The 22,601-nt window shown below is 37.6% G+C and overlaps 1 protein-coding gene and 1 non-coding gene across 3 annotated transcripts; one reads left to right on the top strand and one right to left on the bottom strand.

The window, feature by feature from the left end:
- The first annotated feature begins 509 nt into the window (after positions 1-509).
- Positions 510-19,810, top strand: LOC149000367 (proline--tRNA ligase, cytoplasmic-like). 2 transcript variants are annotated; one of them, XM_089139310.1, is made up of 13 exons: positions 510-781; positions 3,900-4,004; positions 4,099-4,184; positions 4,259-4,351; positions 4,950-5,066; positions 5,914-6,101; positions 8,054-8,120; positions 14,195-14,317; positions 14,441-14,593; positions 16,551-16,835; positions 17,148-17,366; positions 19,022-19,115; positions 19,722-19,810. In XM_089139310.1, exons 2-13 carry the CDS (start codon positions 3,920-3,922, stop codon positions 19,784-19,786), a joined length of 1,575 nt encoding a protein of 524 aa, XP_088995436.1. In that variant the 5' UTR covers positions 510-781; positions 3,900-3,919; the 3' UTR covers positions 19,787-19,810. The 2 variants fall into 2 exon arrangements, with proteins under 2 accessions (XP_088995436.1, XP_088995435.1); XM_089139309.1 differs by having other exon boundaries at positions 3,900-4,007.
- A 1,530-nt stretch (positions 19,811-21,340) lies between these two features.
- TRNAM-CAU (transfer RNA methionine (anticodon CAU)) lies at positions 21,341-21,412 on the bottom strand. Its single transcript has one exon. It is a non-coding gene; the product is annotated as a tRNA-Met (tRNA).
- Between the last annotated feature and the right edge of the window lie 1,189 nt (positions 21,413-22,601).

Raw genomic sequence — 22,601 nt, 5'->3', positions numbered from 1 at the left:
GGACCTTCTGAGCTGTGTTGGCTTATTTTCCCTTGTAAATAAATCATTTTTCTCCTTTTTCCGGTAGAAATTTCGTTAGGTTTGTTGTGTATAAATTTTAGTCTCCATTAATGGAAAATAATGAAAACTAATTTTTTACGATGTCCAATCCATAATGTTGTCGTGGATACTTTTCTACGAACCTTATTTTCATCTAGAACGTTGATTACGAATCTATTGTTCTTTTCATCTAGAATGTTGATTACGAATCTATTCCACATTTTACATTCTTGTGGTCCTTAACTTCGTTGGGTAATAGCTGTATTTAGGGGTTGTATGGTAACGATTCTGTACATTTATTCTGTGCCATTTGTTCATTTTGACACAGCAAAAACATATATGATAAACCGGTTCAATTTTTATGTACTGGTTCCAAACATTTGGCACACTTTTTCCTTGTGCTTTCTAAACCCGGACACAAACTTGTTATTGACGGTACTTAGGGTTATCGATGTAATTTCACGATAACCCTAAAAGCTCCTCATCACTCTCGTCTCTCTCTGCTCTCTCTCGTGTCTCTGTCCATCTCTCGACTCTGTCGTCTCTCTGCCCCTCTATCGTCTCTCTTTGGCTCTGTCGTCTCGCTTACGTATCTGGGTTGCTGGACTCTCTCGAGTTTGTCTGCTGCTTTGTATTGGAGGTTGAAGAAGACCATCAAGTCGGGCAAACCGATTCCGCGAGAAGAGGAGCCCTTGCATCTGTGACTGCCCTCCTCCTTTATCCCTCAACAATATCACCCGTGGTATGTTTTTGTCTACTCCTTTAACATATTGTAATTCTGGTTGTATTTTCTAGATATTTTGTCAGATTTCTTTTTTTAATGTGAGAATATGACAGTCAGTAATAAACTAATAATAGTTTTCAGATGTAATCCTCATTTTCTCATTCAAGTGGATTGCAAGGAAAAAAGTTGGAAGTAAAAATTACAAACCAAATAATTTTAGTGATTGGAGTTAATTAATTGCAATCATATTAGCAAATGATTCCAAAGCAAACTTTCTGGTTCTGATATAATTTCACATTTTCACTTGCCCTGATTTTGCTTGCTACCAGATGGAATAAGAAAGAAGGGTTATTGCTTTGTACATGTATACATAATGTTTTGAAAAAGTTGCAGAAGTTTTTTCAGTTTCCTGTTGAAAGCATCAAATAGACTTGATGAGATTACTCCATTCTGTTGGAACTTGGAAGCTGCAGCAGTGAACCTTCCCCTTTGCCCTTTCAGGGTTTCTAATAGTACAGCAGTTCGGTTCTTATTCCAATTCATATGATGCACGTACGCTAAATTACTAAATCTGTTATTGGCTACTTGGTCACAGAGAGATATGGGTAGTATTATGTTACAAAAGCACTTCAGAACCTCTCATCCTTTATCTGGGACAATACCCAGATAGCAAATCAGAATGGAATCTAGCCAAGTTAACCAAATAACAGTTCCAAGCTTCTGAACATGGATTCGCGACAATTAACCGGCACGATGGGGAATCAGGAACTTAAATTAAGCTTTCATTTTCAAACTATTTAAAATTATAAATGGACCAATCATCAAAACAGCAACCAGGGGAGTCTTATTTCAATAGATTCAAACTAGTTATGCCAATCAAATTAAATTACAGTTCCAAAAGAAATATCCAAAAGGAAACCTGCATTCCAAACTAAGGGAAAAATAATTAAAACCTTAAGTCAAAATGCCAATAAAAGTATTCACATATGGATGAAGTGGACGACAGTGTAGAGTCTTGAACTGCATTAGGTGGTATATAAATCTCAATTATGTAAATAAAAAAACCCAAATCTTGGTTTAGCAAAGCTCTTGTCTACACTTCACATCGAACTCGAGAGGAGGAGACAACCTTGATCTTTTAATTGCCCCAAACAAAAGAGAAACGAAACCAACCTGTTGGTGCTTGGATTCCACGCAATGAGAGAGAGAGAGAGAGAGAGGGATCTCTTTCTTCTTCTTTTTCCTACTCCTTTACTAGTTCCTCTACTGCTTGTATGAACACATGACTGGAAAGGAAGATCCTTCCCAGCCTTTAACAAAATTGGTTTCTAGGGTTTTTCACAAGCATTTTGCTTCAGTCCTTCGGGCACATTTACGCCTTTATCGCATTAAAGTTTCCCAGTTTCTCATGCCTAGAAATTAGAAAAATTTAATTGTAGAAACTGTTTTGGGTTGGATTTTATTTTGCGTCAGTTGGGCTTGGGCTTAATAAATTTTCTGAGTTTGTCGGGTTGGGCTTTGTGTTGATCATGGTCTTAACTAACCCTTATGTTTATGGGCTTTATTTAGATGTCGTCGTTTACCAAAAAAAAAACACATTGCAATCGCCCTTAACTTATTACTAATTTACCTTAAGGTACGAATAGTCAAGACTTAGCCATTACATGATCAAAACCTTCTACAACACATTGCAATCGCCCTTAACTCATTACTAAAGCTTCCCCATTCACAACACTATGAAGTTCAAACTGGTTGAAGATGGCAACAATGGGCTTTCTATCCAGTGGTATCATTCACAAGAAAGCCCAGGCCACAATTTGAACCTGTACAAACAAACTGCACCAGTTTTTGAACTTTGGGATTGAAGGGGGGCTCCATCTTGTCTTCTCTTTAAGTGCAAAAGAGATGCAATGAGTGGTTAGGATTAAACCCAACCACGTGGTGACCATAGTTTTTTGGTAAACGGCGACATCTAAATAAAGCCCATAAACATAAGGGTTAGTTAAGACCATGATCAACACAAAGCCCAACCCAACAAACTCAGAAAATTTATTAAGCCCTAGCCCAACTGACGCAAAATAAAATCCAACCCAAAACAGTTTCTACAATTAAAATTTTCTAATTTCTAGGCATGAGAAACCGGGAAACTTTGATGCGATAAAGGCGTAAATGTGCCCGAAGGACTGGAGCAAAATGCTTGTGAAAAACCCTAGAAACCAATTTTGTTAAAGGCCGGGAAGGATCTTCCTTTCCAATCGTGTGTTCTTACAAGCAACAACAGAACTGGTAAAGGAGTAGGAAAAAGAAGAAGAAAAAGATCCCTCTCTCTCTCTCTCTCACACACACACATTGCGTGGAATCCAAGCACCAACAGGTTGGTTTCGTTTCTCTTTTGTTTTGGGAAATTAACAGATCAAGGCTGTCTCCTCCTCTCGGGTTCGATGTGAAGTGTAGACAGGAGCTTCGCTAAACCAAGATTTGGGTTTTTTTATTTACATAATTGAGATTTATATACCACCTAATGCAGTTCGAGACTCTACACTGTCGTCCACTTCATCCATATGTGAATACTTTTATTGGCATTTTGACTTAAGGTTTTAATTATTTTTCCCTTAGTTTGGAATGCAGGTTTCCTTTTGGATATTTCTTTTGAAACTGTAATTTAATTTGATTGGCAGAACTAGTTTGAATCTGTTGAAATAAGACTCCCTTGGTTGCTGTTTTGATGATTGGTCCGTTTATAATTTTAAATAGTTTGAAAATGAAAGCTTAATTTAAGTTCCTGATTCCCCATCCTACTGGTTAATTGCCGCGAATCCATGTTCGGAAGCTTGGAACTGTTATTTGGTTAACTTGGCTAGATTCCATTTTGGTTTGCTGTTTGGGTATTGTCCCAGATAAAGGATGAGAGGTTCTGAAGTGCTTTTGTGACGCATAATATACCCTGGAGAGATATCTCTCTATGACCAAGTAGCCAATAACAGATTTAGTAATTTCGCGTATCTGCATCATATGAATTGGAATAAGAACCGAAAACTCCATGTTCACCATCTTTTTCATTGTAATTATATTTAAGAAAATTTCTTTATATATGAACTATTCTTGGTTAACACATTCTGAATCCTACCTTTTGAAGCCTTGGGGCATCCCTTGAACATGGCCAGCAAGGAGGCAAAAGCTACAAAGTCCGAGGCAAAAGCTACAAAGTCCGAGGCAAAAGCTACAAAGTCCAATGCAAAAGGTGGTGAGTTTTCCACCCACTTAAAAATTCCCGTTCTGATAGTCTGAAGCAATCGTATTCCAGTTAGTTTGTTTGTAATCTTTAATCTTTTCAGGAGGGAGACAAAAGGAAGTGAAAAAAGAGACCCGTCTTGGTCTCTCTCACCAAAAGGATAGTAACTTCGGGGAGTGGTATTCTGAGGTACATGGTACTTTTAGAAAAGTGTTAGTGCTGTCATTTGTTATGAAGTTTTATTTCAAGCTCCATCTTTACAGGTGGTCGTTAATGGTGAAATGATTGACTACTATGACATTAGTGGTTGTTACATCCTAAGGCCATGGAGTATTTCAGTTTGGGAAGCCATGCATGTAAGTGGAAAACCAACTAGTCTCTTCTTAGTTTTTTTCAATCTAAAAGTTATGACGTATCCTTTTCTTTCGGTCAGAGTTATTTTGGAAATCCCTAAAAGTAACTGACCAACAGGTTTTGGTCCAACAATGGTTGGACTTAATAGATTGTATTTTATTTTTAATCTTTTTAATTTTTTAGTTTCCCTAAGTAGGAGTGAGTTAAACTTTCGTTTGAGTTTAATATTTCAACTATGATTTGTGTTTATTTTTCTTTAAAGACATGCTTGTAACACCTAGCAGAGATCAATATGAATTGAGAGGTAAGTTGAGTTTTAACTGGAAATGTGATTGTGACATTTCTTCCCTTTGTCTGTACATTTTTTCTTCTTCTTCTTCTTCTTCTTCCTACTCTTTCAATCCTCTGTCTGTGAAGACCTACCGTAGCAGCCCTTTCTCAGGTCTCTATTATTTTAGTCATTCCTAGACTTTTTTCTGCATCATGGGGAAGTAAGAACCTTTTTGTGTTGATGGGGTATCTATCTTTATGTCATGTGATTGATTTTTCAACTTATAATTTATGTTTTCCAAATGTTAACTTTTTATTTTCAATGTGCAGGACTTCTTTGATGCTGAAATAAAGAAGATGAAAATTAAAAATTGTTACTTCCCACTATTTGTATCTCCTGGTGTTTTACAACGGGAGAAGGATCATATTGAAGGTTTTGCTCCAGAGGTAAAAATTTAAATGCTTTTAACATGATTTGCATTCTGAAATCAATTGTTCTCTCCAAACTAGGGAAAATGCGTGATTTGCAACTTAAAACACAGGAGTCTACATGGTGTGGCAAATATTTTAGCTCCATAGGATACTTTTGGCCTGTTAATGGAGATGAAATTATTTAAAAATAAAATAAAATGTATAACTTTTTTAGTCACTATTGGTTATGATGTTCTAACCAATTGAGTAACTTTGCCAATCTAAAAGTGATGTTTTATCCTTATTGTTTACCCTGTCATTTGGAAAGCAGTAAAAGCATTTCAGTATAGAAGTTCACTTGTTCTAGTTAATACAATTTGTTTCCCTTACAATGAGACAGAGCCTTTATATTCACCAAAAAATGAAAAAAAGACAGCCTATGTGATGAACAATTTTAGCAAGAATTGTATTTGTCATTTGTTCATCCAGTAGACTACTTGTGTTGCTTGATAAAGGCTTCCTTTTGGTCTTTATGTTTTTGTTCTTGAAGAATTTACTTTCTTTATCTTAAACAAGAGTTGTATGTCGACTGTCGGTTCAATCAGTGCTTCAGTTTTTGTCTTGCGGAAGCTGCATTTTGTTGTTCTGGTTATAATTTGGCTTATACCAAGAGGATAAGAAATCACTATCTTTCTGTTCTGACAGCTATTTGATTTTGTAAGAAAGAATCTGATTTGATGTACTGCTTCTTAATCATGTCTTCAATCATGATGGAAAGGTCTTCTGCTGCTTGTACTTTTGGCTCTTAAATTTGATTCTTTATTAATAGATTTGAGTGGTGTGGTGTTCATACTTCATACTCAGTGCCTATTGGCCTTCTCAGGTTGCTTGGGTCACAAAATCCGGAAGTTCTGACTTAGAAATACCTATAGCCATCCGTCCCACCAGTGAGACGGTTATGTATCCTTATTATTCCAAGTGGATCAGGGGCCATCGTGACTTACCTTTGAAGCTTAACCAATGGTGTAATGTTGTACGTTGGGAGTTCAGCAATCCTACTCCATTTATTCGGTACTTCTTGTTCATCATATGACCTTTAATTTCATTTTCATTTATGTTGTTTCTTGAAGAATTTCTATTTTTGCATTTTGTGGCTGTCTAGTATGTGTATTGAAATTATATATATATATATATATATATATATATATATATATATATATATATATATATATATATAATTCCCTGGCAATTCACAACTCCAGCTACCAAGGATCACATGCTACAAAATTGATAGGCATTTTTTTTTTCCTATATAACAGTGGAACTTTAATTTCAGATAATTAGGCAAAAGATCAGCCATTTCTTTCTCAGTATGTGGGCTAGTATATATTTTCAAATGCCTGGTTGAAAATGCCAATGAGGTCACAATCCCTTGTGGCTTCGAGCACTCAGTAATTACGAAATGATTAATGTCATATGTTCCATTCCACCTGCATTGTTAGATTTTACAATCATTTTTCATCTCCATTGTAGAGCATCAAAAGGATTCTGATCAGCAATTGTTACAAGGTTCTGGTTCTTTATCTGTGCTTAAAAATAAGCCTCTTTTGTGCCTGTTTTGGTTTTACTGATTGGCTTTTATGATTTTTTTCCTGGATACCCTTATGAGTCTGAGTGCTTGCTTTTCATAGTGCTACCTCTTGATCCCATTTTGCATGACAAACTATTCCCTTCTTTTTAGGTTCTAGTTTAATATTGGTTTTAGGTATTTAAATTCAACTATATTAATGGTTTTACCCTCTGTTGGCTTCTAAAATCTTCAACTACTGAAATAATTGAACAAGTGAGATAGATTAAAAGAGCTGAAATTTCAGTGACCTTGAATAGAACTTCAGTATTTCCTTTAGGTTTTACTACTGCTTCTTGGTCTTACATTGCATGTGCATGCACACTCTCTGTGTTTGTGTATAGATAATCGCTATAATCTATTTAATTGATTTAGCGACAGTGCACATTCTATTTATGTTTTCATATGCTCAGTAATTGGGTCAATGGAGCAGCATCATTTTCTGATGCAAGACCAGACATCTGATAATCTAGTTGAATTAATCTAGGAAATGGGATCTCAAGAAAAACTTAGAACCTCAAAGTCAACTCAAGTTCAATATGGTCAACCAAATAGTCAAGCTTCTCAGATGAAGGTCAAGCTTATGGAATCATTCCTTCACCGTGATTAGTTTTAAATCCTTAAAAAGATGAAAGTGGTTCTATAAATAATTTTCTTCTGCTCTTTTCCATATCTAATATGCTAGGCTAGGTCAATTCTCAGTTGCTAACATCTTCATTGGAATGTCGTTAATGTTTCTGCCTCAGATATGCCATTGCTCTTTGTGCCAGGGGCATTCCTTATCCCCCTGAGAGTTGAAACATGGTGTTACTTCACTGACACCTGGCACACCTTTGAGTGGATCTGCCCTTTTGTGCACCTTTGTGGTTGCTATTTTGGGGACAAAGCATATCTTATATTTGTGCATCCTTTGCTGGATTAGTGGCTTGTTTTAGTTGACTAAATTAAATGTGGTCCATAATTTGAAAGTAATTTTTGGCTATGGATCTTATTTTTTATCATCTATTACACTAGTTATGTACTGCAGAACTTGTGCTTGCCTTTGGTGCTTTGTATGGTTTTCTTGCTTTAATAATTCTGCTGCTTTAGATTCACCAAGCGGGTTGTCTCACCAAAATGGAGGCTTCCTCAGTGGTTTTGGTATGAGTGCTCAGGCATTGTCTACCTAAGCTGTTGAATCTTCTGGACCCCATTTCTACCTGTCTGCATTATATTTGACATCTACTTTATTTGCTTATTTCTTTTAGCATGATTATTAGCCTGGATAAGGAATATTTTTCCTACATATGGCTAAATGGAAGCTTGCTTCTTTTTTGATTTACTAGTGATCTCTGGCTCCTGGTTAGTCTAGTTAATGATCTATTTATGCAAACTTAACTTTGACATGTGACTTTAGGAGTCGTGAATTTCTTTGGCAAGAAGGGCATACAGCTTTTGCCTCAAAGGAGGAAGCAGATGCAGAGGTATTTACTTTTCCACCTCTTCCCCCCCCCCCCGGGGTTTTGTTTTAGGTGTTATGATATGGATTTATCTAAGGTTCCTATTGCATTCAATTCTAGAGATAGCCCTTGCAATACAAGAGAGTTGAGCGTAGTAAGTGTAAAATGGAAAAGGATGGAAGGGGACATGATGTGAACTTGAGGACCCCCTTTGCCGGAAGCTCAAGTTGGGTCCCCAGGATGGCTCCAAGAAGCAACCATAAGCTGGCTTAATCTCTTTAGAGGGGTATTTTGGGCATTTTAGTCCTTAATTTATGTCTGAAATTGTGTTTTGAATTTTTCAGAATTTTTGTTGAGTCCAGTTTGGTAATTTGAGTAGGTTTGGTTTTGCTTAAGAGTCCCAGTTTGGTTTAAAGTTGCTTTGCTTGAGTTCCAAGTTAAGTGTCTACAAAAGATTCCAATCTAAGGATTGTAATCTTGTAGTAATTTGATTGCTCTTTTAAAGTTGTTGAGATAAGATAATATTCCTTGTCTTTTTCCGTTAGGAGTTTTGGATAAGAGTCTGTGATGTACTGACTTTACTGTTGCGCCTGGGAAGGAGTAATTGAATAATTGACTGTTGTGATATAGCTTCAGTCGAATGAGGGCCTGATAACTGAGATCCTGATTAGATCCAACTCTGGATTCAAACAGTAAGGGGTTGGTTATGGCTATGGGACAGTTTCATGATTTGGGTTAGAGTGAGGGTGGTTTCTGTGATTCTGATGGAGATTTTTAATGTATAATAGCTTGGGGATTTCATATAGGATTGTTAGGTTAGGCTTCAAAGAGATTAGGTTAGGTTTCAAGGGGGAAAGGGTGATTTGTTGAAATCGGAAGAGAAGATGAGATATATTTAAATGATATGAGGGGCTTCTAGGTTTCAGGTCCTTGGGAAACTTGGATCGAACCTAGAGCATAGTAGGTATGTAATTTTCTTAAAGTTTGGGAAGATTAGGTTGGCTAGAAACAAAGTTTGTGTTTTCTTGATTTTGGAGGGAGAAATTAGGGTTTCAAGTTAAGAATCGGGATATTGGTTAGAGAAGGCTGAAATTGGGATTGAAGGTTGGGTAGAAACAAAGTAATAGGCATTCGGGTTACAAGTTGGTGGAATCTTTTTGTTCTTTTTAAAGGTGGGGGGGGGGGAGCTTGGGAGTTGCGGTAGTTATTGATAATGGTGGGAAAGAAATGATTGAATGGGGCTGGGGGAGTGAAGCAGAAATTCAAGTGGAACAGGAGAAGGGTGATGGGGTGCATGTTCCCAGAATACCTGGAGGGGTGAAGCCTTGTGAAGGTTGGATCAAATTGGAAATGGAATCTTGAAAGATCTTGGCTTGATCTCACCTAGAACCTGAAGGTTTCTCAACTCTTAGTGCTGCTCTGCCAAAAGGTGACATAAGTACCTTAAGGTTTCTCAACTCTTGGAGCTCCTCTGTGCAAAGATGACATAAACCAGTTGTTGCTGCAGAAAACACACTTAGAGCACTGAAAGTGATGTAAATCACATTCAGGGGCAACACAAGGACTGGGGTTACTTCGCCATAACCCTACAGCCCTTAGTACCACCGGGGGTATTTTAACCATCTTGCACACTTTATTGGGTATAACTTAGGGTATAATTGGATTCATTGTGTTTGTGGTACCCTAGATCTTTTTTCCTTTTTGAAATTTGAGTCATTATTTTGCAAGTTATCAAGGAGACCTTATTCGAATTGGATTCTTAGTTTGGAAGAATCCACTAGAGTTGCCCTACTCCTTGCAAGGAATCCATATCTACTCTTGGAACTCTTATTGGATTCTTTTAGAGTAAGTTATGGAGGCTCCCTGGATGAGTTAAAAGTCCTACTCTATTAAGAGTTTCAGTTTGATATGCATTGTAAGTTAGAGTGCTAGTCCATGGTAGAAGTTCTTGCTCTCAAGTGAGATCTTGCCACCTTGAAAAATCGAGATCTCGACCATCTCAGTGAGATCTCGATCGAGATATGCGATTTTTTTGCGTCAACTCGGTGGCCCATCTTGGTGGGTTTTAGGGTCCCAATTGGGTTGAAACTTGGTATTTAGCCTATTTAAGGCCTTTTGAACAAGTTGGTGGCCTTGGATTTGTTAGAAAACCACCCTAAATATGATTTCTAAGTCTACCTATTGTGTGAAATTGACATGTTGTAGGATTAGGGAATTCAAGGTTTTACAACATGTAATATAAAACCTTTAAGGCATATAAATGAAAAACAAGTTTATCAAATGCATCAAATAACCTAAATGTCATCAAAATTTCATTCATATGAGTATCACAGTCTCAATTTTCAAGAATAGAATAATAAAATTATACAACCATTAGAAGTTCTATATAAGTCATTAAATCATAAGTTCATAAGACAAGTAGAGAATGATTGATCTTCCTTCGATGTTGTAGATGTGATAAGAGTTGTTGCAAGTGAAAATCTAGCTGAAATCCGAAAAAGGGCGAAATTTGAGAGTTCCAATGAGATATGGTGAGATCTTGAGTGAGATATTCCAACTCTCTGCTCTTGATCTCTATCTCCTCTCACTTTGAAAAAACGAGATATCTCGCGGGATCTCCCACCACATCCCAGTCTAATTTCTTTTAGTAGGCTATAAATAAGTCTTCCAACCTTGGCAACTTGAAGTGAGTGGTTTCTGCAGAATTTTTAAAATTCCAGCATTCTCCTTCAACTTTAGCAGTCCTAATTCAATCCCAAGTAAGTACCACCACATTCCGCCTTCTTCTCTCCCACTTCTCCAACCCTAGTTTTTGGAACCCCAGCCCCTCCCCCTCCATTGTAGGTCAAACCCAGCCCCTCCCAACCCCTACGGCAGCCCTATGAACCATTCCCCATCCCTACTACTACTACATAATCCAATCCAATTCTCCCCTAACCCTAGTCTATGATGCCTGCCCTTTCCCTTAGGCTTGTAAGGGAGAAAAGAAGAAGAAAAACAGAGGCAGTTTCTGGAAATTTCAGAATTCAAAACCCTAAGTTGCAGCAGCTTGGTAGCACAACTAGAACGCTATTCCCTAGACCTAAACCCTTCCCCTTTTTAATTTGGAACCTAACTCCAGTCCCTTACCTGCAATCCCAACTTCCAGCCCCTCCCGCATCTAAGACCCAAAAATCCTGCAACGTAGTTTCATAATAGAAAACCCTATGATGTAGAATTGAAGGCATGTTTAAGAAAGAAGAAGCCCATTGGGTCAGGCCTATCAAAGGCCTAAAGCTATCACCCAAAACTGCCCATGACTTTCATGGGCTAAGGACTGTTTTAGTGGGTTAAAGTTAGCCCACGTAATTTGATCTCTATGGTCTAGACCTAAGCCCAAGTCTAGTTCCTCAAAAAGTCAATAAAAGGGGCTGTGCTTTGAGAATAAAAGAACTCATTGTCAAAGGAGTTTTCCTTTGTCAAGAGTTAGGTAGTAGTAGTTGAGTTATTAGTAGGTAGGTGGTGTTAGCTAGTGGTTGGATGTTACCATTAACGTTTATGTTTCTTTAGATAGCCATATAAAGAGATTTATGTAAGAGGTGAGGACACAACTCATCAATTGAAATCAAATTGCTTTGTTAACATTCCTTCTCTATGGAGAATCATTGTATTTGATCAAGGCAGGTTGGTGTTCGATCCAATCGATCCACCTTGCGGTGTGAAGCCCAGATGTTACATTGTTATTCTCAATTCCCTCATATTGTCCTTTCAATTTCTTCATCATAGTTCTGCCCCTGTTTTGAAGATCTATTCAGCCCGTATTGTTACTCTATTACCCTTATAATACCACTCTAGGTTCAGCCCTCTTTCACATCTAAATTCTATTTCATCTTAAGTCTATCAAATTTGAACTTGATTCCCTGTGAAAGGTCCTGTTTGGCTACTGTCTTGATCAAGCAAATACAACACTACATTACCCTAACCCTAGAATTGTTCAGACCCTAAACCTCCAAATCCTAACTTCAAGTGCGGGTCTGAAATCATAAAAAACAGCAAGGTTACAAGCTTTAAAAACACAAATCCTAAACCCCTAATCCTGGCTGAATCTACCCTAACCCTTGCATCTCTAGAGTTTGTCAAAAACCCTCACTGAAGGGTATTTCAGCCCTAGGAGATTGCTGATTCTCAGGGAAGAGTATCCTGGACTGAGCCTAGATCCATGGCATTATTCCAATTTACCTAAGGCTAGATCCTGGTTCACATCAGAAAGCTTGATAAAGTATCAATATTCTGGACTGTAGAGCCTTCCATCGAATAATGGGTCTATTTATCATAAAGTGAATGAAGTCCTAATAAAATTGGGACCCAACCTGACTAGGACTTCCAACAGCTGCTATGTTGGTCTTGTACTTTGACCTTTACAATGACCGAAGCACCCAAACCATGGGCTGCTTTTTTGAACTAGAGGCTTACTTTAATAAATTCTCGAGAGACTAAATCAAAAGGCTGGGAATAATTACTAAATTACCCCTGCACAACTGAAAATAACAGCATAATTCTAAGTAGGATGAAATTCGTGCCCCATCTTGTTACTCATGTTTTAGGCCCATAGGAAAGGTCCAATACTAAGTAAACCCACGGAACAATGGGCCCAACTCCTATATACTTATTCTGAGGAAAACAAACCCAAGTAGGTGCTGAAGTTGCATCACCGAGTCTTTTGTAAAACGTATATTTGGACAAGAATTTTTGCGTTGTGGCTCTTCCCCATTATTCTTGAAATAAACAGAAACAGCTGGAAGCCTGCAATGTGCTGAATGTTAGATTCCCTAGCAGACGATGCCTTTTTTGGGAGGATGAAAGAGCTCTTTTCATTGCTGGCTTTTTGCCTGGACATTCTTTTTTCCACAGATTTTCAAGAATATGATGAATGAAGAAATAAAAGCTTTTGGTTTTTTGGTATATGAGAGCCTAGAAGTGACAACAGCTGTCTAGTGCAGCTGGTGTGGGCTAAGCCCAGTCTCACAAAGAGGACTTGAGTTCAGGCCCCTGGGCTGTTACACTCCCCACTTAACTATCAAACCCCCCTTTCTGCGTACAACAAAAGCAAATAAAAAGAAGTACCATCTAGAAGTTCTCTAATCTCAAAGGCTGTCCCCCCAAGGAAGTAGCCCATAGGGATGGCTACCAATTCTTGCTGATTCTTCTGGTCCCTGTAGCAAATAGAGCTTTTATCTGTAGAGGATATTTGGGAGCTCATGGATCGTGTTGGGAAAAAATGTTGGATTATGACCCCAAGTCTGGTCCCTGGTTGCAAATAGAACTTTCTTCTGTATTGATCTAAAGGGCATTCGGGAGAGAGGGGTCCAATTTTTGTTTGGGAAAAAACTGTTGGATCCTTTTTGTTGGTGAAGATGTGAAAAGTTTGCCCAAATACCTAAAAAGCCCCAAAACATAGACAAGCCAAGTCATAGCTGAAGAATGAGTTGAAAAAAAAAATGAACTGAAAACAAAGGTGTTTGTGAAAGAAAAAAAAACTGGTGGATTATGACCCTAAGTGACAAGGTGCCCTTTTTGTTGGTGGATGTAAAAAGTTTTCTCAAATACCTAAAAAAGGCACAAAACATTGACAAGCCAGGTCAAAGCTTAATATAACTGAAAAAAAAACTGAACTGAAAATGAGGCATGCTGGTTCAGTTCTGGTTTGGGGGCTCAAATTCACTGTCCAGATGCTGTATCTTCAACTGAGAACCAATTAAAAAAGAAATGATTGACAGCCTCATCAACAATTACAATCTTTCATAAGTCCCATGACAACCTTCTCATTTGATTCTGTAAATGATTGTCTCGTCATCAGGGAAGTGTCAAGTGTGAGTACCTTCCGATCTGAGCTATTAGGAAGACAAGTTTGGCAGTAGGATCACTACATGGAAACTTTTATCAGTGGCTGTTTTATCCTTCTTTGAATTTACTATACTGGCTTCTGTACTTGTTTCTGACAAATTATTTCCTTCAATTCTCCAAGTTTTGGTTAGGTTACTATTTATATTTTAATATGCTATGTCCTTATGTTTCTGTTTGTAAAGCCCCTATATATAATTATATTTGTCCATTTTCAGGTACTTGAAATTTTAGAACTCTATAGAAGGATATATGAAGAATATCTTGCAATCCCTGTTTTCAAAGGGAAGAAGAGTGAATTGGAAAAGTTTGCTGGTGGGCTTTATACTACTAGTGTTGAGGTACTTAATAACCATGTTCTTATTCAAAGTAATCCAGATCTCCTTTGTGATCTGCTTGATTCTAAAGCTTGCTTTCATACTTTGATGTATTACTGTTTATTAGTTTTCTTTTCTTTTGTCTAGGCATTTATTCCTAACACTGGTCGTGGCATACAAGGAGCTACCTCTCATTGTTTGGGTCAAAATTTTGCAAAAATGTTCGACATAAACTTTGAAAATGAGAAGGGAGAAAGAGCCATGGTCTGGCAAAATTCTTGGGCATATAGTACTCGAACGGTAATTTTTTCCCCTCTCCTTCCTGCCTGCATGTTATATACACTTATCCACTCCCAAAATAACTCAAATGGATTGTAATCTTATAATGGCAGAATATTCTGGATCTCTTAATTCATCAATTTGCTGGTTATTATATCAAACAGAGCTGATTGGAAGGCAATTATCCGTGTTGCTGACCCCATTTAGTTGGGTGAAGGCTTGTTATTTTGTTATTGTATTGATGTTAAGTCACCTTAGGGTTTTAGATCTCCTTGATTTGCAAGGAAGATGATGCAGTCGAGATTATCCAAATGGGTCAATTCGGCATTGGAATACTTTATTTTAGCCCATGAGTGGGTTCTATCTGGTTCTTATTTTTGGTTAATTGTTGTTATAGGCCATGTGTGGGTAATGTTCTTACAAAGGATTAGTAGTTAAATTCAGTGTCTGAGTTAGTGTTTAAGTTAGATACAATATCTGATAGCTAAATAGAATTCTGTTTTGATGTATTTGTACTTCGTTGAGTCTTTAGGCGTGATTAGGAGTCCTTTTATGAGTCAAGTTAGATATATTGCATTAATTCCCCTGTTTAGTTATCTAATTTAAGAGTAAATCTCTATATGTACGAGTCTTTATTTTTCTTTGTATATGCTTGTAATCTGCATCCATCATGGAATATATTTTTAAAATGATTAGTCAAACCCTGCATGACATAGGGCAGCTTGGAGGTCATCATTTCGGGAACCTTTGGTGGTCTTTTTATCAAACAGTATTGCTGCTTTAGCTCATTATCTATCTGTGAGTGGGGCTTTTTCTTCCCTGCGATCTGGTTTCTCTTCTTTGTGTTCCAGTAGTGGTGGCAGTCTTGACATTGGAAATTATATTTTGTGCGGTTTCATTGGGAATGGATTAAACTTCGGAGTGTGAACCCATATCTATGGATTCTTTGCCTCATTTGTTTTCCCTTTGTGAGCCTGGAAGCTATGTTCAGGTGGTCTGCTTCTGCTTTCTGGTTTGATGTGCAGTTGCCTTTTTCAACCTAATTTTTGACTGATTAAGTATTTATTGGTTGGTATCAGGAGGGTTTTGAATAAGATCACTTTCCTGAAGTTTCACTTTGGTTGGAATTCTGTTGAGGATATCTGCTTTCTCCTGCTGTTGGCCCTTGCTGATTGGAGTTTGAAGGTGGTCCCCACCAAAAAAATTTGAGAATTGTTTTCCCAAAATTATAACTTCTCTCTCTCTGCTCTATTTTCCTTCTTATCACTAAAAGTTTATTTTGTGAGTGTATCTCTTCTACTATGTTTATTAACCCGTATCTTGTACTTTGCTACTCTACTGACCTAGTTGCCCTTACAAAGATCTGATTGTTACAGCTGTCACTCCCTTGGAAGCTTTGGAGTCATAGAACCGCCATTCCCCCCCCCCCCCCCCAAGGTTGGCTATTGTGACCTAGGTTCCACACCTTTGCATCATATGGGCTTATGTTAGCACACTGCGAAACACAATCTCCTAGATATTATTGGTTGGTCTCCCAATGATTACCTGGAAGGTAATCTGTTTCCATGTTTATGTCTGGATACATTGATCAGATTATGCTCTTCTGTCATGGAATCCAGATTTGTCACGATCTACAGAAGAAATCCATTTCTTGCTGCAGTAGCACAACTGCTACTTTTCAAGAAACCGTGGTTTTCCACAAATTTGATGGTTCAGCTGCATGCTTTGCACGGTGTAATTATAATTGATTGGGCAGTCTATCAACTAGGGATGGAGCCTGCCAACTGGGCTAGTTGGTATGTTATGTGATAAATTTGAGTAGCTTTTGAAATTACATTTTTTTTTTGTTGGTATGCATCGAATTAAATTTGGTTTTATGAGCAACTCAGTGCATGCGCTGCATGTTTGATGGGAAATTCCAAATATTAACAGATATTTATCCTATGTTAATATTTTCTTGTTCATTTGTAATATACAGATAGGAGTGATGGTGATGGTTCATGGGGATGATAAAGGCTTGGTACTTCCTCCTATGGTTGCACCTGTACAAATTATTGTGATTCCGGTGCCCTACAAAGATGCTGATACAAAAGCCATATTTGATGCCTGCTCAACAACAGTCAAAATGTTGACTGAATCTGGTTTTCGTGTTGAAGAAGACTCTAGAGACAACTATTCACCTGGTTGGAAGTATTCGCATTGGGAAATGAAAGGTGTTCCTCTGAGAATTGAAATCGGTCCAAAAGATGTTGCTAATAGTCAGGTACTGCTAGTCTATCTCATAACACTTTACTTGCTAATGGATCAACGCATAGCAGTTTTTGCTGTAACTGTGCATGGAACATATATAACAGGTGGATGCTTAGGTATTTTTGTATGCCACTGCAACATCACATTTTTGTGAAGATAAGGCATTATATTCTTATCATGTCTAGGGTTCCCCCCATAAAGAAAGTTGAGACATGTTATAATTTTTTTTTTAAAAAGTGACGTGGATTTTGTCATAGTCATGCTTTTTACTATAGTAATATATATATCATGCATTAGTGACTGAATAGTGTCAAATTTTTTGCAGGTTCGTGTTGTTCGCCGTGACAATTCAGCAAAAATTGACATACCCATGTCCACTTTGGCTGAGCAAGTGAAAGATATTTTGGCTAGTCTTCAGCAAAGCTTGTTTGATGCTGCAAAACAAAAGCGGGATGAGTGCATTAAGGTGGTGCACACATGGGATGAGTTCATTGAAGCACTAAATCAAAAGAAGATGATATTAGCTCCTTGGTGTGATGAGGAGGTACTTTTTCCATTAGTATCTTATTATTACTCCACAAAGGGGCGTATACATTCTTTTGTTTTATGTTTTGCTTTATCCTAGGCATTTGCATGTCGATTATCAGGTTTCCATCAGTTAATGGTACTTGCAACTAAAATTTTTAATTGTGTGTTCTTATGCCATTGAGAATGAACATTCTTCTAGATTGATGTAACCCAAGTAGAAGCCAAAACCGGGATCTGCTATTGGCTGTGGAAAAATAGGTGAAATAGTTCAACTAGGTTGAGATTTGATGAGGTCTTGGGTTTAGGTATGAGACTAGTGCAGGTTACACTGAGAAAACTCAAAAACCAGGGGCTGTAACAAGTTTTGCAGCAAGATCTTATGGAGATTGATGTGGTAGGGGTTAGGGTTTTGATGATGGAACTATCTGGATTTCAAGGGAAAGTGGATCGAATTTCTGTAAGGAAATGGACGAACTCAAACAAAATATGATGCTGTTCTTATGGCTTGTTTAGTCTGGCAGTGAGGGGTGTGTGGAAAAAAGGGTTAAAAGATGGAGGATATTTGAGGGGTTGGATGTGTAAAGAACTAGAAAGAAAGGCTGGTGTTTAAGTGAAAACTTGTTTGATACATGCACGAGATTAGGCGGATTGATTCATGAAATAAATTTTAAATGTCCATCTTTATTGAGGATAGCAAGAATGTCAAAGCAGAGCTGGTTGATGCCCAGGTACATGACCTTAAAAATATTTTGTTTGAGGACAATAGGAATTGATGATTGGACATAGTCATTGGCTCCTAATCGCAATTATAAAATACTTGTTCTAAAGAAAGATTTTTAGAATATAGCGCAGCGACGCTTCAGGTCATATGTTGCAATGGAAAGGCTGAAATGTCAAATGATAAAAAGGTTCTTTACTTGCAGATTTTAGAAGCTTTTAAGCTATAATCATAAAGATTATAGGGATTTTTAAATGAAAATCATTGGAGAATCTGGTGGTAACATTCTCCAAGGAGATGCAAATTACTATCCTTTAAAAGCTTCAAATATGTAGTATTTGTTTACTTTGAGAATTCTTAAAATGGTTGTATAAGTATTGCCATCTACTGGAAGGAAACAGTGGAGGAAAAGATTTTATTGGTCAATGAAAGATGTTACAACAGCCTAAGACCAGAAAGTCCAAAGGAAAGAAGAAAGTGCAGAACTGTATCCATTAAACAGGATATAAACAGAAACTTGTAATTTGGTGAGGGGATATAATTTCCAAAAGAGGCTGGGACCTTTGGACATCCTTATTAGCGAGTCTATCTGCAACAGCATTAACTGGACTAGGGGCCTAGTTGACTGAGCAGCTCATCTGGCTGGCCATTGCTTGATAGTATTTATAAACCCCCTGGTACTTCTTACTCTAATCCCAGCTGTGTTAACTGTGGCTGAGCCTCCCTAATGGTAGAAACTGAATCGTCTTAGTCTTTCCTTCTCAAAGAGGCTCTAATGGGTCTTTGAACATACTTTTCATGTCTGTATTTTGAAATTCAAGCTTTTGTTTGCTGGGGGGAAGAATTTGATATATTAAGGTAATTTGAAATGAGGCAGCTGGTTGCGCTGTTGCCAAACTAATGGCTTACACTGTTTATAGCTGTGTTCATACCTGATGAGTCTAATTTTCTAGGATGTGGAGAAAGATGTGAAAGCACGGACAAAAGGTGACATGGGAGCAGCAAAGACCCTCTGTACCCCGTTTGACCAGCCGGAACTCCCCCCAGGTAGAATTCTTTCTGATACTTTGGTTTTTGCCCCACCCCCACCCCACGTTTTTCTTCCTCTGCTAAACTATTCTTGGTTTTCTTTGCTTCACTGTTTTCTCTATTTAGTCTCTTCGTGGTTTAAGACTAGAATGAAAGACCTTCCAAGAAGGTGTTGCATAATTAAGTCAGTAAATACTAAAATTTTAAGAATGGTTTGAGAAGGGAATGAATTGCGGTTGACTGGTTTCATACTCATATTCTGGATTGCATCTATATCTGAAGGCATTAGTTACATGTTGGTTGAATTTTTTTTTTTTTTTTTTTGGGGGGGGGGGGGGGAAGCTCCTCTCTACATCTACTAGTTGATAATTAAAACTGGACCTTGATGGCTAGTTTCAAATTTGAGACTTATTGAACAATTTGTAATGTTATCAATACTGTGAAAGTTAATTGCAGAATTTATTATCTATATGCCAGATTCCTGGATTTGCAATAGGATATCAAGATTGCTAATGATCCTTACTCTTTCTTATAATTGTATCTTGTTTGACTAAACTGAACAATACCAGGTTTATTTGAATTTGTTTGCTTTTGCTCACTTGGAGTTTCTCCTTAAATTTTCAGGGACACTTTGCTTTGCCTCTGGAAAGCCTGCAATGAAATGGACCTACTGGGGCAGGAGCTATTAAATCTTGGGCTATTGGCTAGTCAAATACAGTTAGTGTATGTTAGTTTTCTACATTTAATGTGTGGGGTCCACTCCACACGGTGATTTTTGTTCTGTTTGTTTTTACTGTTAATTTATTAGATGATGTTACGCTCCTGAGCAACTTATAAAAGACTTCCTAGTGCTAACATCAGAAAACGGAATCCAATGGAAATTCTTTGGTAAATTTTGTTTAGCTTCGTTATCTCTCAACGTGTTGTACGCTAGCAAATTGCTTTGTCACTATGAATCTCGTGGTGATTTTTCTGCCGCAGAAGTGCTGAAGTTGACTATAGGCAATTAAGCATTCTGGGCAAGGTTTATTGATAGTATTGGTATCGGGTATCGTATCGGTGAGGTGATTTTAAGAGACGTATCGTCCTGTATCGAGTATTGTATCGCTCAATGTATTTTTGTGTAATTCAATGGAGAGACGTATTGAGATGTATTGTATCGGTTGGGTCAAATATGGATATGTATAGACTTGTAAATGGATAGTCGAAATCCGCCTCCGAATTCGTATTCGTATTCGTTTAAGGGTATCCGTATCCGAAAATTTTCTTACCGGAAAATATCCGTATCCGTTCACTAAGCAACCGGATTCGGATTCGGATAATTGCTATCGGATCGGATAATATCTGGATAAATTTTTATCCGGATGGAGTAAAGTATTTAACATTTTTTCTTTAAAAATAGGTGATAATCGGATTCGGATAGCGGTATTCGGTAATCGAAAATTAGAAATTTATAATAAAACATGTAAAAAAGTGACAATTATCAATCGATAATCGGATATTTTTTATCGGATTCGGATGCCTTCTCTAAATTTTTGCCGAATTCGGATACTGATCCGAGCCGAATCCGGTCTGTTTACAGGCCTAGATATGTATCGGCTAGTATTGTGGGATACTTTAAACCTTGATAATGGGTCTATCATCCATATTAGCCGCTAGTAGACCTGTAAACTGACCGGATTCCGATTCGCTCGGACTAGTATCCGAATCTGATTAGCAAATCCACTATCCGAATCCGGCAAAAATTTAGAGAAGGCATCTGAATTTGAATCCGAAACTTTATCGGATATCCGATATTAATCCGATCCATAAAATATCCAATTATTGATTGATAATTGTCAATTTTTTATTATAAATTTCTAATTTCCGATTATCGAATACCGCTATCCGAATCCGATTATCATCTATTTTTAAAGAAAAAATGTTAAATACTTTACTATATCCGGATAAATTTAATTTATCCGGATATTATCCGATTTGATAAGCAATATTCTGAATCTGGTTGCTTAGCTGACGGATACGGATATTTTCCGGTAAGAAAAACATATTATCCGATTTGATAAGCAATTATCCGAATCCGGTTGCTTAGCGGACGGATACGGATATTTTCCGGTAAGAAAAATATATTATCCGATTTGATAAGCAATTATCCCTTTATAGGTCTAGCCGCTAGTTGTGCGAATTTTCGCCCTCTTCCGAGAAGGAAGTCTGCAAAAAGAAAAACATTTGGAAGCCTTCTCTATTATCAGAGCCAGGTTTCGATCCTGGGACCTGTGGGTTATGGGCCCACCACGCTTCCGCTGCGCCACTCTGATTTGTTGTTTTATGTATGGAAATAATTTTTAAAGTTAGCTTTAAACAAATCTATATCACCTCTCAAATAAGATGGCCCCATGTTTTACATCACTGTAAAGTCTTTGAGAGACCCACAAATTCAAGTGACATGCAAAAGGGCTGATTAGCTGATCGCCAAACCCAATTCTAATTTCTTTTCTTTTGAAGGGTGGAGTGAGACCCACCATTTCATTGACCTTTTATGCTTGTCTTTGAGTTCATAATTAAATCAAGTCCAACCATTGCTTGCCTCATGCCAAAATAATTCATTTTAAAGACACCATTTCATTCCTAAGGACTTGAACAAGACATTTATTTGCCTGATTCCGAAGCTGGAAGTCCCTGAGAAAGCTGAACATTTCAGGCCTATTAGCTTATGTGGAGTGGCAGTCAAGGTAATATCCAAAATCTTTGCAGGAAGACTCAGCAATTCCCTAGAAGGTATCATATCTCATTCTCAATCTGCTTTTGTACCCGACCGTCTGATTTCTGATAATGTGTTTGTTGCACTGAACTCTTTCATTCTATTAAGCATCGAAAAGGGGGAAAAATTTCTTGGATTGAAGCTAGATATGAGGCCTATGATGCCTTGAATGGCAATTTTTGCTAATTGATCCAACTAGGATTCTAAAGATGGGTTGATTTGGTAATGAATGTATTACATCTGTTTCTTACTGCTTTTGGTTAATGGGGTTGAAAAGGTTCCTTTTGTCCATCTAGGGGTATTCGGCAAGGAGACCCTCTCTCTCCGTTTATCTTTATCCTTTGTTCACGGGTTCTAAGTTCAATTGTGGAGAATCTGGAGAGTTGTCGATTCGTGGTATTAGCATCAAGAGAAGAGCTCCCTCAATTTCTCACCTTCTATTCGCCGATGATTGTCTTTTGTTCTCGGAAGTCAAATTGGAAGAAGTGTTGAATCTGCGAGATTGTCTCCAATTATATTGTGATGCAAGTGGTCAGGAAATCAACCTCAACAAGTCATGCATTACTTTTAGTCCCAATACCCCCTCTAGGGTCAAGAGGTGGTTTTCCGGACTGTTGAAAGTGAAGTATGGGAATGGTCCGTCAAAATACTTAGGACTTCCCACAGTTTTGGAGTCTCAAAAAGGAGGTTTTCAAGGAAATAGGTGAGAGGGTCTCAAAGAAAATGCAAGGTTGGAAACATAGGAT

Source organism: Hakea prostrata, chromosome 11 (genome assembly GCF_041222555.1).
Source record: "Hakea prostrata isolate BN-2017 chromosome 11, UWA_Hpros_2, whole genome shotgun sequence".
Classification (NCBI taxonomy): domain Eukaryota; kingdom Viridiplantae; phylum Streptophyta; class Magnoliopsida; order Proteales; family Proteaceae; genus Hakea; species Hakea prostrata.
Note: the sequence above shows the minus strand (reverse complement) of the source record. Positions and strands in the feature narration are given on the sequence as shown.

Coding starts and splice junctions, on each gene's coding strand:
- LOC149000367 (XM_089139309.1), top strand. CDS start 3,920: ATGGCCAGCAAGGAGGCAAAAGCTACAAAGTCCGAGGCAAAAGCTACA. Junction 4,185..4,258: donor TCGGGGAGTGGTATTCTGAG/GTACATGGTACT, acceptor CCATCTTTACAG/GTGGTCGTTAATGGTGAAAT. Junction 5,067..5,913: donor TTGAAGGTTTTGCTCCAGAG/GTAAAAATTTAA, acceptor TGGCCTTCTCAG/GTTGCTTGGGTCACAAAATC.